The following is a 17,921-nucleotide window of genomic DNA, read 5'->3' as shown; positions in this document are numbered from 1 at the left end:
ATGGACACCAGCCACGCTAACTGCAAATTGCTGGTCTGTGGCTTTCTCTCTCCCATAGGAGGTGCACTGGGACAGAACTCTGTTAGAATGATCTTGGCATCCCAGCCTGAGCCTCCACTGGAGTTTGCTGAGTTGGATGGACTGGTGTCCTCTCCTTTAAAGTTGTCTTTAAAGAACTAGAGCCCCCAAGGCCATGTCATCAGGGGATGGCTGTGCTGAGGCAGGTACAGCATCATTGGATGCTGTACCTGCCGTCGTTGGAGGACTTTCTGGGGAGGCCCACAGCACACCAAACGCCAGGCTCACTGGCCCCCACAGGCCTGGTTTCATACATTTGTTCATTCCAGTGCAGTCTGTCCCACTGAACTCCCTCATTTATTCATTTGTGTAAGCAAAATGTCCTACTCCATGGAAAGCCACCCCTTTGGCTTGGCAAACCATAACTGGGATGGTTGGAAAGAGCTTCTGGACTTGGGAGTCAGGGGGTAGATGGGAGGACACCCCAGAGGATTCTTCAGTCTGCCTTCCCCTGCTGGGTCACCCTGTAGAGCCAGCAGGGAGGCCGGAAGGCCAGTAAGCTGCGTTTAAACCCAGCTGCATCCACAAGCACAGAGCTGGGACAGGCCCCCTGAGCTGCTCCTTGCTCCAGGGAGCCTTGAACCGCAGCAGCACAACCCTGGGCTTCTCTGCCCTGGAACTCCCAACTGCAGCTCGCAATGCTCTCTCCTCCTCCACCTGGCACTGGATGGCTTGGGTTTGCTGAAGAATCTTTCACAATTAAGGCACTTCAAAAAGGTTAAAAGTAATCTTTAAGGGAGGAATCGGTAGGAAAAGACAAGCAGGAGGTCGGGGGTGGGCAGTGGGGGTAGGTGGGATGAAAGAATCTGACCAGTTATATTTAATAAAAAGCTTAAAAGCCACAAACAGGAAGCAGACCTATTAAATAGGCAACACTGACCTAACAAAGGAATGTGAACTCAATTTGACTGAAGCAGTGTCACCATGTCTTCCCTCCCTCCAGTCCTACACAGCACTCAGGGCCCCCAAACAAACCTCCTCTTGCATTCTGGCCTGCTCTGGGAACACCCCAACTCTGAGTTTGCCTTGGGCTAGGGGAAGGGGAGCTGAGGGGAAGGTCAGCATGATCCTATCTGCTCCCAAAAGAAGCAAACAGATATGCCCTCCCCTCTGTCTGTACCAGCAGGGCCCCAAGTAGCCTAGGGGAGTGTTTTGGGGTACAGCCCCTCCTCCCTCCAGGCAGCTCTGCTCTTGCCCTCCAGGCACCCTATACCCCTCCTTCCCAGAGAGCTCCCACAGATGTAAGCCCAGGGACCTGGGGACTGAGGCCTGGGCACTGGCCTGCCTGGCTCATGCCCTGTGCTTGTGTTCTCCAAGCTCAGAGCAGGGCACTGGGAGCCACAGTGTGGCTGAGGTGAGAACCAGGAGCCTGAAGCCCCACATCAGGGCTGGAGGCTCCCAGGGATGTGTCACCTCACCTGTCCCAAGGGAGTTCCTCCACAGGATAACGGGGCTCAGTCCCACCTTGACAGGGTCTCGGGGCACAAATAGCAGAGCCAAGTGTGCAGGGAGGCAAGCCTCTGGTGACCACTACCCTCCCTCATGAGAGGGCAAATGCCACACATGGCCTTCTGGGCTTTAGGAAGGATTTGGGAGGCAAGGCTCCAGCCAGGCTCTCAGGAGAGGTGCTGGCTTTACATGGTGAGTTGCCAGGGAACTGAGAATCCTGCTTCCTAACTGGGGCCAGGGTACCACCCTATCTGGAGATTTTACTCAAAAAAGCTACACACCAAGATCACATTGCTGACTCCTGACCCAAACCTCCCCATGCCTTTTCATCCTTCTCAGGATATGACCGAGTTCTGCAGCTATGCAGAGTATAGCAACATGCTGACATGAAGTGAACTGTAAAATCCTTCAACTTTGCTATATGTTGGATCACTGTTGTATCACAATGCTGGGGGATGGAAGATAGCAGTTCATGATGCGTTCCATAAATTTGCTAACATTGAAATACCCCTCGGTCTTTACCTAGCCACCGGGTGCTACGGCAGAGCTGCAGCTGGCGTCCCATACACCTCCATGCTCAGTCCTGTCCAATGCCCTGTCCTCAAACGCACACCAAGCACACCCTCACCTCAAGGCCATTGCATTTGCCTCCCTCCCTATCTATGGCGTGTTCCTCCCTAGGTATCTATATGGCTCCCTCTCTTCCTTCAGTCAGGCTTCCACTTGACTGTGACTTCTTCAGAGAGGTCTTCCCTGACTGCCATGTCCATACTGCATACTCAGCAATTCTCAGCCCTCCCTCTGTTTTTATTTTTCTGTGCAACATGGTCTGTCCTCACTGAGTGTGTTCACACCTGTCCCCTCTCACAACCATAGCACCATGTCCAGTGCGCTGTAGAACATCAGAAAAATGAGTGTGGAAAGAGTGCATGAGTGACAAAAGAGTGCACAAGTGATGGAAAAGCTGGCAGAGCTAAAGAAACCCAACAGCTCTGTTTCCAGCAGCAAACACACATCCTTGATCCCACTGTGGATAAGGCCCAACTCAGACTGAGTGGAGGCTCTGCAGAGCCTGCTGGTCTCAAAAGGAGGTAGCAACTCACATTCTGGGAAATCCTACTGGCTACCAAGACAGCGTGCCTGGCCCTTGGTGCTCTCAATCACCAACTCTCTCCCTCAGAACTGCCTGTCAGATCCATATTATAATCCCCACTTCACAGACAAGCCATACAGACAAGCCATGTGACATATCTAAGGTCACCCTACATGGTCACAGTGAAGCGAGAACTCAGATTCAGACCTTCCTGGCTCAGAACAGATGCTGACTCCACACCAGGCTCCTCTAGGACCCACGCTCACTTTCTAGCTGCAAAGTGGTGGGACCAGAGGTGATGGCACTTGTGTGTCGGCACAGGCAGGCCTAGAACTCTGAGACAAGGGTGCATTGTCAGGGCATTGTTTCTGCCATCTCTCCATGACTTGCCAGTATCCACGAGCAAGAGGAAAAAACCATACTTACCAGGGATGTGGATCTTGAACTTGCCACTCTGGCCAAAGGCGCTGTCAATGACCCCCAGCTCCCCAGTGGACAGGTACACCTTGAGCCCCACAAAGAGCTGGATGTTGGTCTCCTTTTTGAACAGGGAGCGGCCGATCACGTTGTAGTCATCTATCACCTGTGCCCAAACACCCAGCCCCAGAGAGAGAGAAAGCATCAGTGTGTGCGCTGGGAAAGGCCAAGGCCATACCCTCCCAGGCCCATCTTACAGATAACGAAGGGCACTGAAGCCATTATGATGACGGGCCCCTCATCACTATCACCATCGACACCTACTGAGCCTGGGCTGTGTGCCAAGCAGTGGTGAGGGCCTTATGTGGATCAATACGCTTAGCCCCACAGCAACAACACAAGACAGGCACTTTCTCCACTTTACAGATGTGGAAATAGAGACACAGTAGAGTTAGGCCATCCATCCAAGGTCACAGAGCTCACAGGGCAGAGGTAGCTGAAAATCCAAAGCCGCCCATCCTATACCTTCCTCTGTGTGGCCACCATGCCCAGCCTGTCTCTAGCACTGGTCTAATGACGGCTGGTGGCATTCTCCTCATGAAAGCTTTCCCAGACACCCCAGGCCGAGAGGATGACTCCTGAGCCTGCGTACAGGCTTTCTAGATCATGCCTCACTATCTCTTTGGTTTCCACTCCCACGAGGCACCTCTGAGAACCTGGCCTCTGCTGCCCCAACCCAATACAGGCACATGCATTTTAGCCCAAGGCTTTACTCATTCTGCCCAGAGCCCCCTGCCTGGCCTGGCCCACATCTACTCCATAGCCCCACTGCCCGCTCCTCCATGATACCCTCCTTTCTCTGTCCCAGCAGAAGTCCCATTTTGCACTGGTTCTCTAACGTCCACGGGCCTCTGCTGCACAGCTCATGCCCCCCCGCCTCTTGGTGGAGGCCCAGGCTGACGGGAGGGACACATGAGTGCATGAAAAAGTCAGCTTGGTACAGCTCTGATTTCACCACGAGCTGTGTTCATCTTGAACCTTCTCTCCAAGGCAGTAAGCACAGGAAAGACTAAAGTGCTACTCTCCCCCTCCTGATGCCTTTCCAAGCTCAGGTACTCCCTTTAGAGAAGGTGGCATGGCCAGCAGACCACTGCCAGGTGGCCTCCCTGCCCTGCCCGGCTTCTCTCCAGGGCCTGTGCCAGGCAGGTGCTGGGCCTCTGTGTAAAAGAGAAGTTGGGATGCCCACGCGTGTGTGTGTGTGTTAAAGACCAGACCCTCCCCAGAGGCCCTCAGCAGGGCTGACAGTTTCTTCCTGAGATCTGCTGCTCTTTGGAGTGGGACCCATGCTCCACCTGGCTTCGGGGGCCACAAGAGGAATTCGGGAGCTTCCTCCTTATTCTCCAGGCCCTGTGCACTGGCCTGGGTACTTCCTGGGGACAGGGTCTGGTCGAAGCAGGCGCTGGCACAGGCAGCAGTGTGGAGGCCAGAGGTGTTACCAGTAGTGGACCTACCACCTCTACCAGGATCCCTTTCTGAGGCGTCAGCTGGGCTGTGTTCAGCCTCAGAAACTTCTGCATAAGATTCAGCCAAGGGCCCCAAATGGATTGTTCTGAAAAGCAGAAACTGTCCCATTTACCCTAAAAACCTTTTGGAAAAACATATCCTATTCTATTTGATTCATAGCACCAGATAAAAGGTACTCACATTCCTCCTCTCCCTGGTGATGGATGAATCGGATACAAATAATGATAAGAATAATCATTTCCACTTGCACAGCCCTTTATAATTCACAAATCTCGTTCCCATACGTGAATTCCTCCTTGTCCTTCAGGACTCGGCTCCAGCAGAGGAACCCTTGTAGGCTAGGGCCGCTGTGGGCTCTGCCCTCCCTCCGCAGCTCTGCCCTGTCTATGGGGGCTGCTCCCACTGCAGCGGGCGTCCAGCAAAGCTGCTGGGTGACCTGAATGCAGATGGTTCTTCTGACCTCAGGACACGCAGAGTCAGGGCAAACAGATGTCACCAGCCCCAAATGCTTTCCTAGGCTTCCCAGCTCCCAGGACCACTGTCCCCACATCCACCAGAATAGCCTGCATGGCCAGAAGCCTGGGAGGCAGGGCCCATCTACTCACATTCATCAGGCCAGCCTGGCACAGTAAGTGCTCAGGACCCCAATAGCTCTGGACTAGCCATTCCACATTTCCTATGACTGAAGTAGCTCATTGCTGACTCCCGTTCCCAACTGAGCCTCTGCCTATCACTGGGAGAAAGAGAACACTTCAGAGCCCCCCAACATTCAGAGTCCTTTAATCCCTCAGAGCCCCTCAGCCTCTCAACCCTCACAGCCCCTCAGCCCGTCAACCCTCAGAGCCTTTCAGAAACCCTCAGCCCCTCAGAACCCCTCAGCCTTTGTTGACCAAGGCATTAGGGGTTCCCACTGATCCCTTGAGCACCTTTGTTTACAGGGTTTTCGTTTCTACTTCAGAGAGGGCAGAGCTGAGCTCAGAGACAAGATCTGAGTGGGCTGTGGCCACCAGAGTCAGTGATGCAGTGGAAATGCAAAGTCTGCTGGGCCTTTGCAAAGCAGAACAAGAGGTGGCTGACTCATGCCAAGTTGAAGAAGCAGGCAGATGGTACTGCCAGGATGCCCTGGGCTGGCTGAGGCAGCATGGGAGGGTCCCAGGCTTTGGCTAGCCTGAGAAGATGTGGCTGAGATGCAAAACCTGCCCCAGCACAGTGGCTGGCTGAGAAATGAAAAAAGGACAGTACTTGCACCAGGAGCTACCACCCTACTCAGAGAGCCATCTTCTAAAGGCACCAGTGGGACCGAACAAGTATCAGGCAGGTATTCTCTCAGACAGCAAGTCCTCACCACATTCGTAGTACTGTTCTCCCTTTCTTCCATTGAGAGCCTACCATGTGCCTGGCATACCTGTATAGCCAATAACAAATCAAAGCTCCTGCTTCAAGGGGTTCATGCATGTCCTAGGGAAGGGTAATGTTTACATCCATCTCTGCCCCACTTCCTGTGGACCGTGCACCGGCAGACAGAGTGCCCCATCTCTGTGCCAATTTCTGGTGCCCAGCGATGACCCCAGCCAAGGCCTTCTTGCCTGCTGTTTCCCCAGAGGCCATGGCTCCCTGTACCCTGCCTCCTGGCTCCCGCTCCTCTGCAACCCCACTGCCTGTCTGTCTTCTGAGGGGAGAGTGCTCCCTGATGTACGTCATAGCTGTATCTGTTACTCTTCATTGATTCCAACCAGGACACAAGGTCTGTGAAGGCAAAAACACGTCTCTCTCCTCTACGGCTGCATTCGCTCACTGGGTGCTCCCAGAATGCCGGAGTAAACGCTGAATGCATGCCTCACCATGGTTGCTGGGACATGTGCAGTGTTTGCTCATGTCTGTGGTCCTTTGTTTTTTAACAGCTTCATTGAGACACAACTGATACACAAATAGCATGCACATATTTAAGGTACATAATTTGGTAAGTTAGGATATATGTACATACCCGTGAAATTATCACCATAATCAAGCTATTGAACCAATATGCATCTATCACGTATTTTTCCTCAGATTTCCTCATGTCCCTTTGTCACACTTCCCTTCCTCTTTTGTCAAGCTCGTTTTGGGCACACCCTCCTTCAGGCAGCTTTCCCCCACGGCAGGCCCCTCCTGTCCCGGCTGGCCTGTCTGTCTCCCCCACCAGACAGACAGGGAGTCCTGTCCAAACAACTCGAGACTTACACGGCCCTGACCCGTAGCAGGTCCCAGTAAATATGTACATGCTATGGCGGGAGGGAGGGAGAAGCTAGTGAGAGTGGCTCTCGGCTCTTTGGGAGTAAAAAAAAAAATCCCTCAAGTGGATGTGGTTGGGGGATATGCTCGTCAAAGAGGCAGCCAGCGAGCCCGTCCTGGGCCTGGCTGTGTCGCCTACCCGATGCTGGTCTCTCTCACGCTAGACACAGCCGGCCGCTGGCGTGGCTTTCCAACGGCCTGGTGCCGCGCACCCAGTGACCAGGGCCCTGGTGGGGCAGGCGTGCTCCCTAGTGGGAAAAAGGCCTCCCACAAGACTTTTTATTGCATCTCCTCCCTGCCCCCTCTTTTCTTTTTATTATAAAATATTAACTTAACGAGCTAAATGCCACGGAGACAGTGGAAGATCCATCTTTCCCCAAGCCAGGGTTTTGCAATGAGGGCACACTAATTTTATTAACTTCAGGGGAATTTCAAAAAGCTTCAGGGCTTTCATGGCAGACAGCGAGGACCCCAAAGTTGGTTTAAGTGCTACATAAACACAGGCCTAGGGCTGGGAAGTGGAAGGCTCTCAGCACTTCTTGTTTACATTCTCATTTGACTGAGCGGGCCAGTGTGTGGGCTGGCAGGGCCTGTAATCCTGCTGGTGCGGGGCTGTTCAGTTCACTGACCTACATTACCACAATATTTTTGTAAGTATTCGGGATAAGATGAGGAGTGAATGGGCTTTTCTGGCCCTCTGAGGAGGGTCCAAGGAAGGGGCTCCCTCTTGATGCTAGCCTCATAGTCTCACTGGAGCTAGAGTGGCAAGTTTAAAAGTTAAAAAGGGTTTCAGGTTCAAAGGAAGTGTCTCTGTCACTCCTGTTCTCTTATCTTATGGTTTGGCCAGAAGACACAACAGTGCTGCTGATTGGGTGTGATGGCCTCTCACGCCACCTTCTGTGTCTTCGATTCCATTTGTAGGTTAGATAGTGAAGGTGGGGGGGCCCTGGCCTTCAGCACATCTCCAATCTCCAGGAATCTGGTCTGAGGAACGCTAGTGTCCCCCTGCCCACTGACAGGCCACACTGTCACGTTACAGCAGCCCGAGTGGATCCTTCTAGGAGCCAGCAGCAAACCCCTCCCCCTCAGACTCCCAGCCCTCAGCTCTGTGCTCCCACCTGGCCTGCCACAAATGAGAGCCATCAGGTGCCCTCAGCCAGATTCCGGGAAAGATGCCTCACCATCATCAGTTAATCTTTAGAAAAGTGCTGCAGGGGCTCAGCGAGGTTAAAGGACTTGCCCAAAGTCACATATTCTAGTTTTTCCTGTTGCTCGGTGTCCCCATGGAACACGAGCAAGGGGTTCCCGACAGAGGTCTGGTAGCAGTGAAGGAGCCCAGCCATGGCAGTCTCTGTCCCTTGGGCTCCCCTGAGCCAGACCATGACTGGCTGGACCCAAGCTGGCCTGCAAGTGTGGCCCAGGGGCACCAGGCAGCCCCATCCTCCCCCAATCCCAGCTCCTGAAACCCCAAGCCTCTGGAGGAACTGATCCCCAAATGCAGGGACCTCGTCCCCATGGGCTGTCTAGAGGGAAGGAGGCAGGGAGGGAGGACAGGTGGAGCGTGTCCACGTGATGCAGGAAGTATGGTAGGCTGGAGCTCCTTACTGTGAAAGGAAGACATGCTAGCCCATGGACGCGCTGCTATGAAGTGCTGCGGGCCAGACACGATAAATGTGAAAGGCCAGTGAGGGGAACTGCTGATTCCCGGAGCCTCTAGCTTCTTTACCCACAAAATGAGGTTGGAGGGAGCATGAACTTTCTCCATCTGTGTTGCTAGTGAATTCCAAGTAACCAGTTCCAGTACAGGCCTCTGTACTTGGGAAAATGTGGCATACTAGAGTCAAGAGAACACTGAGGGCAAAGGCTAAGAGGATGGGGCCAGGTGTGAGGAAAGATAAAAGGGGATAAGAGCAAACTGGAGTGCTGCTGTCCAATGTGGCAGAGGGGCAGATCCCAGAGGTCATGGTGAGCTCCTGCTTGTATAGTAGGCTAGAGCTGGGGCCCGGGAGCCAGACTACCCAGGCGCAAAGCCCCAGTCCTGTGGCCTTAGGGACTGGCCTGTGGCCTAACCTGTGTGGGCTTCAGCTCAAGTTCAAGTCTACTACTTTAGTAGGTGGGGAAAGAGAGCTGCTGGGGATTCACACGGAACCTCTGCTGTCCCACACTCCCTCCCTGGGTTTCCCCTAGCTGCACTACACAGGACCACAGGGAGGCAGGTGGGGGCCTACGCCCCTAACCCCACTGGCTACTGCCCCACAGATGTGAGCAGACCTTGCTGGCTGACATAGCAATCTCCCACAGCACCCTGCCAGCCAGAGAGCTGCAGTGGGAATGGCGGAAGCCACAGGAACAATACCTGTATGCGGGTCTCCCAGCATAGCTGCAGCCTGCCTGCACCAGCTGCCCCGCAGGAGCTGGCCTAAGCGTATTTCTGCATCCCAGAACAAACCCCCTCCAGAAATTACCAGGGGCAGGAGTGAGGTGGGTGCTAAGTGGGGACTCATCAAATGTCTGTTGCATGAAACCTCATTGAATTAAAAGTCTGGCTGGGAGAGGGACAACAGCCCTTCCTAATGAAGGCAGTAAGACCTATATTTCTGGAGAGCTTCAGGAAGACCGGGTCACCATCTGTCCCGGGTGTTGAAGGCAAGGGACTGGGGAAATGGCTTTCCTTGGCTTTATCCATCTCCAGAATATGTGTGTGTGTGTGTGTGAGCGCATTTGCAATAGTTGGGCTCCTTTCCAAATTACACTCTTCCCACTAAAGGAGAGACCTCAGAGATCAGACACCAGCACATTCAACAAGGAAAAACCTTTAGGGAATAGTTGGAGGTTTTTTATTTTGAAATCAATCATTGTGACGTCAAACCAAAGGCAACGCATGTGGGATTTGCTCAGCAGGCCTTGCTCTTGGGGAACAATGCTGAAATGGGGCCAGCACAGTTACAATAGCTTTAAAGGGGGACTTTCACTGTTTGCATGAATAATTTGCTTCATTTATTAGACTTCAGTCACTGGCTGCACATAGAAGCCAGCCCCTTGCTTACATGCCAGGTGAGTCCCCACAGTCCCCAGCTTTTGAGTGGGGACTTGGCTGCTGGTGCACATAATTATGTCATTACATGTGTGTGTCTCTCTCAGGGCCCAGCTCCCATGATGAGGCTTGGGAATTGCCCAAGTTTTGAAGTGACTATTCTAATTCAAATTGGAGAAGCAGTACCAAAAAGAGGGCAGTGAGCTGTGAAATGGAGCTTTGAGCTGGGTCTGCTGTTAGGAGGACTGACATTCTCCTGATGAGAGAAGGGGCTGGGAAGGTTTGAGTCCTAACTCTGCCTCTTCCAGCTCTATGACTCGGCAAGGGACTCCTCTGAACCTCAGTTTCTTCTTCTGAAAAAGGCTATTGTTAGGGTTAGGGGTGTTGATGTTGGCAACACCTAAGACTTGGTAGCAGGATGACCACCCAGAGGAAAGAATCTCAACTGGCAGAATGTCAAACTAGAGAAGCTAAAGTGGAGAATGGAAGCACCATTTGGGACGGGGAATCTTCTAGCATACCCAGAAACCACAAGATGTAGAGAGTTATTGAACCTGCTAAAGAAAAGCAAGGGCACTAATGCATACTCAGTACCGACCTGCTGGGGGCTGCCCTCAGGTCCCCCCTTTTCCCCCAATCAAAGTCCTCTCTGAGGCCCCTCCGCAAATGGGGTTAACCCTTTCAGGGCAGTTCAAAAACACCAGGGTTGACACCTTCCCCGAGTCCCTGGGATGCTGATGATGTTCTGGTACCATCCCTCCTTGTTTGGCATAGGAAACATTTCACCAAGGCCAGCCTTTTCCTCCTCCAAGTGCAGGGCCATAGTGGAACCCCAGGCAAGCCAAGTCACTCCTCTGAGCCTCAGTGTTCTCTCTTGTGAAAGAAGACAAACCTATCTGCCTCCAAGGTTAATGTAGAGATGAGATTTCTGATGTGAAAGTATGCTGTCAGTAAGGATCAGCCTCATCAAAATCCCGTGGGGTAAGCCTGGGAAAGGAAATTAGCCTTCATCTCATTTTGTCAAGCAAGTTCCAGGGGCCCACGGTGCAGAGGCCTAGAACAGGGCACCCACCCAGGGAGGAATCTGCCCCGCCACTGCCCACAGCCAGCTCTCAGACTAGCCACAGCTGTCTTTCTCAAACCTGGGCCAGCCACCCCTGAGCAGGTGCCCTGCCTTCTAGACCCCTCCACCCTCACCATCTCCTATCCCCACTGAGTCCCTCTCTGTTCCTCTTTTCCATCACTCAGGCCCATACAGCTAAAGCTCCTGTCAGTGGCTAATCAGGAGGTACCAAGGCATGGCTCCCAAAGGCAGCTGCTTTTTCATGGAGAAAAAAGAAGCTATTACTGAGCACTTAACACAATGAAATGTGATAAAAACCTATGGTGAATGTTTAAATAAATACAAAATTATTACAGTAAAAGACATTGCCATTAGTTTCCCTCAAAATACTCCCCCTTCACTTTGAACACTCTTATCCCATTGCTCTTGCTACTTTCTGAAGCAGTTCTGGAAGTCCTTTTGTGAGTGCCTTCAGTTGCACTGTCGTGGCTGCCTTCATGTCCTGAACCAACTCAAAATGTTTACCTTTCATGGTCATTTTGACTTTAGGGAAGAGCCGGAAGTTGCACAGTGCCAGATCTGGTGAATAAGGTAGATGAGGAGGATACACTGTAATGTTTTTATTTGACAGAAATTGCCGTATACCAGAAACGATTTGTGACACGGAGCATTGTCATGATGGAGGATGAAACCGTTCGCTCATGTCATGTAAATGTGTTGTTTGTGATCCATGATTTATGGCACACTTTAAAACACACCTTCTCTCAACCGTAGCTCATGCCTGGCTGACTGCACCGAACAAGTTGAAACTTGTCACACATTGTTACTAAGGTTCGACACATCACTTCCCATATTAAAGATCCCTGCCTTTCCATTGAATGGCACCGGGCAGCAACACTCACCATAGTTTTTGATCACACCAGGCCCCAGGCCTGGTTCTTTGCCCATGTGGTTTCATAAGCTCCCCACCACCGCTCCTTTAAAGAAGAAACAGGTTTGGGGGATGGGGGGTGGGGGGAGTCTTGTACACAGCCAGGCCAAGTCAGTGCCTGCTCAGTGCATTGGTCTCTAGAGCCAGCTCTTTCTACCACATCAAGCTGCCTTGACCCTGTGTCTATATACGAACAAAAAGGCAATTTTTGAAAGCAGGCTAATAGGCCAAGTGAGACTCTCAGTTATCAATGTTGACATCTGCAAGGGAGGACAGAGGACGAGAGTTTGGGTTGTGGCCAGAACACTAGGACAGCCATCTGATGGTATCCCTGAGGAGATCACCTTTTCAGCCTCTGCTTCAGGGGCACCTATCTTCTCGAGTGGCCTGGGAGCTAACAGAGCCTTCCGCCTGCTGACAGGGGCCTGGGGGAGTGAGGAGCAGCACAACGAGCCAGTGGCTGGCTGGACCACAACACTGCTTCCTCCAGGGGCTGCGGCACTAAAGCTGCCCACCTGGAGCCGCCAAGCCTGCCGGATGTCCCCTGCTCGGGAGGGATATCAAGGAGCCTCTGCTCACCAGGGACAGTCATAGGCCGGCCCACACCACAGCCAGCACCTTCTTGGTGTCCTGGACACATTTAACAAGCCATCAGCAGTGCAGCAGGCAAGCCAGGAGCCGAGAAGCAGCACTGCTTCTGACTTCAAAGCTGGCCAGCGATCCTGGTGGTGTCTGCCTATTTATACTTGGTTGGGCCAATGCCGCAGGCTCCTCTGGCCCAGCCCTGAAGCCTTCCCGTCTGGTATCAGTGGGTGCAAGACCCAGGGTGACCAGCATGTCTGGCCTGATCCCACTGTAGGGGGTAAGGGGTGCCAGCTTCTTTCTACCACCCCAGCTGGGAACCCAGCATTTGTGCCATGAGGAAAGTCTGAGTAAACAGCAATGAGGATGCCACTGCTCACCAAGGGCCTACCCTGTGTCAGGTACAGCTCTTAGCATCTTACATAGAGTGATCTCCCTTCCTTACACCACTCTATAAAATAGGGGATATAACCCCCATTTCTCCAGTAAGGAAATTGAGGGGAAGAGACTTGCCCCAAGTCTTACACCTGCAGAGGATCTACCCAGCAGACCCTGGGACACTGGCAAGGCTGGCTGGCTGGAGCCTTAACTCCCTAGGCTCCCTGCAGCCTTGGCTTGTAGACACCACCATGCTTGGCCCTCTAGTTACTTTCAGCCCTAGTCTCAAGGAAGTATCCACTTGGCCCTGCCTGCCTGCCTCCCTAGCCTGCCATCCAACTTCACAATTAATGGCAAGCCAGATACAAGTGTGAGCACTGTCTTTGTCCTGGTGGTGAGATGGGCTGAAAAGAGATTTTTGAATAACAGCTGGCAGGACCACCTTTGTTTTATAGAAAATGATTTGGGTGAAGCTGTGCAAGCTGTCAGGGCAGGGAGGGAGGTGGTTGGATGGGGAGGTAACGGGGCCCTCTGGGGTGTGGGGATAGTAAAATGGAGCAGGCAGGGTGCAGAGCACTCACCATCCTTGGCACTGAGCCCTCATGTGTCCCGCTTCTGTTCATTACAAATGAAAAAACATGGCCACACAGAGGAAATGACTTTAGTGATGGCCGGATGACTCAAGTCAACCCAGGGTGCTGGAACTCAGGGTGAGACTAGAAGGCTAGGTGAGAGAGGCAAGGCTGGTGACTGCAAGTGGACAGCCTCTCTGTAGGCTGCTCTGCTGGCCCTCCTAATAGAATTTCTCCAGCACAAGTTGAATGGAAGAGACCAGCCTCCCCCAACTCCTAGCCTGCATTGTTTTCCTTGCTTGGGGATAAAGCGCCTGGATTCAGTAGCTGGTCCTGTCTGTCTCTTGGCACTCCTGTCCCCTATCCTCTAGTTGATGGGCACCCTGAGCTAAGGGTTCTTTCCCAAATGGCCAGGGCCAGGCGTGGCAGCTCTGTGCCTCTGAAGAAAGAGTGCCTGGACATGGAACGCCCCTCCTCCATACCCCTTTCCTCACCCCACCTCCACCCACGATGACTGACCAGAAACAAGGTGCAGTGCAAAGGTGACCAGCTCTGTGCTTTTCCCTCACAGGCAACCTCCTTCCACCTCCTCAGAGTTCCTTGCTCTTTTCCTGGCCTCTGCGGCCCTCTGGATGACCCTCCGGCATATGTACGAGTTTTTCCTGCACTAGGAAGACCCTGTTCCCTGCCATGGGCTCTCTAAGAGAGGAGTCACTGGTCCGAATGTGGCTAAAGTGCAGGGATCTCCAGGGACATGGCCCAGCAGCTCCCAGCCTCAGCTGAACACGCCCTTCGCCCCTCATTATTTTTACCGGACCTTGCACACCTGTACTATTATTTACCTAATAGTTGTCTTTAAATACATATGCTTCACATGGTACCCTAAAGAGAAAATCAGACTGGGTTGTCATAAACAGTAACCTTATGGTAAAAGTAAATACCAGTGAAGAAAATGCACTGAATCCTAGTTACATACTGACAACTATGGAAGGGTCTGAATCTTGGCCCTGTTTTAAAGTCACTTTCGAGGGAATCTAAGGCTCTCTGGAATGTAATCAAAGGACTGCAAGAAAACTGAAAAAGAGAAACAGGTTACTATTAAGGGAGTCAACATTATATAATAGTATGAGAAATGGCCTTGACCAAATGAATAGCAATTTACTATTGGCTCATTTCTAAACAGAAAATATATGAAAGAATGAATACATATACACTGTATATCTATATCCATATCCAAATCCATATCTATATCTTCATTTCTAGTATCAATGGTTCATGATTTCTACTTTTAAAAACACCTTAGGTTTTTCTCTGTGGCCATGCATACAACTAAAATCTAAATTCCATGAGAGAAAGAATTTTGCCTTTCTTATTCACTGTTATATTTCCAGCCCTAAAAATAGCACATAGTAAGTGTTCCACAATTTTTTTTTAATGACTGCTGTATGCTCAGTTTTTGTAAATGTAGCACAGGCATAGGAAAAAGTGTATATTGTCTATTCGAAGGATGTAAGGGTTTCCAGCTGCCTATCTAGAAATCAAGCATAGTGATTGTATTATGCCTCTGTCTTTATTTGCTGTCTAGTGAGCCTGTCAGATTCTGAAATATGCACTCTAAAGTGACCAACTGTAATTATCATTTCATTTTTTTTTATCAAGTTCTCCTTGGATTTCTAATAGGTTTTGTTTTTATGTTTTGTGCACATAAGTTTGTAACTATGCTTTTTATCATTACATGATGCCCCTTTCTATCTTGGTTAGTATTCTTTTTTAAAAGTTATTATTAGTTTCAGGTATACAAAACAACATAGTGATTAGTCATTTACAAACCTCACAAAGTGATAAATCCTACAAGTCTATTACTCAACTAATAGTGAACATAGCTATTAAAATACTGTTGACTATACTCCCTATGCTGCAATTTACATCCGGTGACTATATATTTTTTAAAATTCTAGTTGACATTCAATATTATTTTATATTAGTTTCAGGGATACAGCATAGTGGTTAGGCATTTATATAATTTATGAAATGATCCCCCCAATAAGTCTAGTACCCATCTGACACTATCCAGAGTTTTTACAACATTATTGATTATATTCCCCATAATGTATTTCACATCCCCATGACTATTTTGTAACTACCAATTGTACTTTCTAATCCCTTCACCTTTTTCATCCATCCCTCCAATCCCACTATCATCTAACAACCATCAGTTTGTTCTCTATCTATGAGTCTATTTCTTGGTTTTTTTTTGTTTTTTTTATTTTTTTTTAATTGGGGAATCAGGGGAAGGGGAACAGACAAGTTGCTGTTGTTTTGTTCTTCAGTCTAGTTGTGAAGGATGTTGCTTCACTGGCCCAAGTTGGCACCATCATTGCGCTTTTTCCTGGGTGAAGCACATCAGTCACCGGCTTCTGTATGGCCCCTCACAGCTGCTGCTGGCCGCTCACACTGGCTGCTGGCTACATACGGTAGCCCATGGCAACTCACTGCCACAGGGGCTGCAGCCTACTCCGGCGACTCACAGCAGCCCAGCTCCAGGTTGAGCTGTTGTTCAGCATCTTAGCTGTAGAGGGCAGTGTCACTGGCCCTCATATGTGGGATCCAAACCAAGGCCCTCTGGCATCCCAAGCCAGTTCTTAACCAACGCGTCACTCGGCCGGCCCACTATGAGTCTATTTCTATTGTTTGCTCGTTTATTCTGTGCTTTATATTCCACACATAAGTGAGATCATATAGTATTTGTCTTTCTCAGTCTCACTTGTTTCACTCAGGATAATACCCTCTAGGTCCATCTATGTTTGCAAATGGTAAGATTTCATTCTTTTTTATGGCAGAGTAATACTCCGTTTTATGAATGTACCACAATTTCTTTATCCAATCATCTATTAATGGGAATATTGGTTGTTTTAATAGCTTGGCTATTGTGAATAGCACTGCAGTAAACATAGGGATGATCTTTTAGAATTGGTGTTTTAGATTTCTTTGGATAAATACTCAAGAGTGGAATTTCTGGGTTATAAGGTAATTCTATTTTTAATTTTTTGAGGAACCTCCATACTGTTTTCCATAGTGCCTGGACCAATCTGCAATCCCACCAACAGTGCACAACGGTTCCCTTTTCTCCACGTCCTTGCCAACACTTGTTGTTTTTCGACAAACAACAACAAAATTTATTGATGATAGCCATTCTGACAGGTGTGAGGTGATACCTCATTGTGGTTTTCATTTGCGTTTCTCTGATGATTAGTGGAATTGAGCATCTTCTCATAAGTCTATTGGCCATCTGTATGTCCTCTTTGGAGAAATGTCTATTCAGGCCCTCTGTCCATTTTTTAATTGGATTGTTTGTTTTTTTGGTGTTTAGTTGTATGATTTTTTTTAAAATAAATTTTGGATATTAATCCATTGGCAAACATCTTCTCCCATTCAGTAGGATGTCTTTTCGTTTCATTGATGGTTTCCTTTGCTGTACAAAAACTTTTTAGTTTGATGTAGTCCCATCTGTTTATTTTTCCTTTGTTTCCCTTGCCCAAGGAGATATATCAGTAAAGAATTACTAAGGGTAATGTCTGAGAGTTTACATCCTATATTTCTTCTAGGAGTTTTATGGTTTCGGGTGTTACATTTAAGTCTTTAATCCATTTGAGTTTATTCTTGTATATGGCATAAAAAGGTAGTCCTATTTCATATTTTTGCATGTATCAGTCCAGTTTTCTCAGCACCATTTATTCAATAGACATCTTTACCCCATTGATTCCTTTGTCATCATTTAAATGACCATATAGGCATGGATTTATTTCTGGGCTCTCTATTCTGTTCCATTAATTTATATGTCTGTTTTTATGCCAATACCATGCTGTTTTGATTACTATGGCCTTATAGTATAATTTAGTATCAGGTAGTGTGATACCTCCAGCTTTGTTCTTTTCTCTCAGGATTGCTGTTGTGATTCGGGGTGTTTTATGGTACCATATACATTTTTAAATTATTTGTTCTAGTTCTGTGAAAATGCCATTGGTATTTTGATAGGGGTTGCACTAAATCTATAGATTGCTTTGGGTAGTATAGACATTTTAATTAATTCTTCCTATTTATGAGCATAGTATGTGCTTCCATTTATTTATATCTTCTTTAATTTCTGTCTTCAATGTCTTATAATTTTCCAAGTACAGGTCTTTTACTTCCTTGGTTAAATTTATTCCTAGGTATTTTATTTTTTTATGCAACTGTAAATGGGACAGTTTTCTTAATTTTTCTTTCTGATAGTTTATTATTGGTGTATAAAAATGCAACCTATTTCTGAATATTAAATTTGTGTCTTACTACTTTATTAAATTCATTTATAAAAGTTTTCTGGTGAAATCTTTGGGGTTCCCTATATATAGTATCATGTCATCTGGAAATAATGACAGATTTACTTCTTCCTTTCCAATTTGGATGCCTTTAACTTTTCTTTTCTTTTTTTTTTTTTTTTGGTCTGATTGCTGTGGCCGTTGCTTCACTGGCCCAAGTTGGCACTAACA

The 17,921-nt window shown here is 49.1% G+C and overlaps 1 protein-coding gene across 3 annotated transcripts in view; it reads right to left on the bottom strand.

Annotated features, from left to right (window-relative positions):
• Positions 1–17,921, bottom strand: part of EEFSEC (eukaryotic elongation factor, selenocysteine-tRNA specific) — a 282,568-nt gene that overhangs the window by 42,653 nt on the left and 221,994 nt on the right. For all 3 annotated transcript variants that reach the window (XM_019658666.1, XM_019658667.1, XM_019658668.1), the window contains one exon: positions 3,047–3,203. In XM_019658666.1, coding sequence (XP_019514211.1) covers positions 3,047–3,203 — 157 coding nt within the window. The remainder of the gene's footprint in view (positions 1–3,046; positions 3,204–17,921) is intronic.

This window comes from Hipposideros armiger, unplaced genomic scaffold (genome assembly GCF_001890085.2).
Source record: "Hipposideros armiger isolate ML-2016 unplaced genomic scaffold, ASM189008v1 scaffold_286, whole genome shotgun sequence".
Lineage (NCBI taxonomy): Eukaryota > Metazoa > Chordata > Mammalia > Chiroptera > Hipposideridae > Hipposideros > Hipposideros armiger.
The sequence above is the reverse complement of the archived record's forward strand: the minus strand, read 5'-3'. Positions and strand labels throughout refer to the sequence as shown.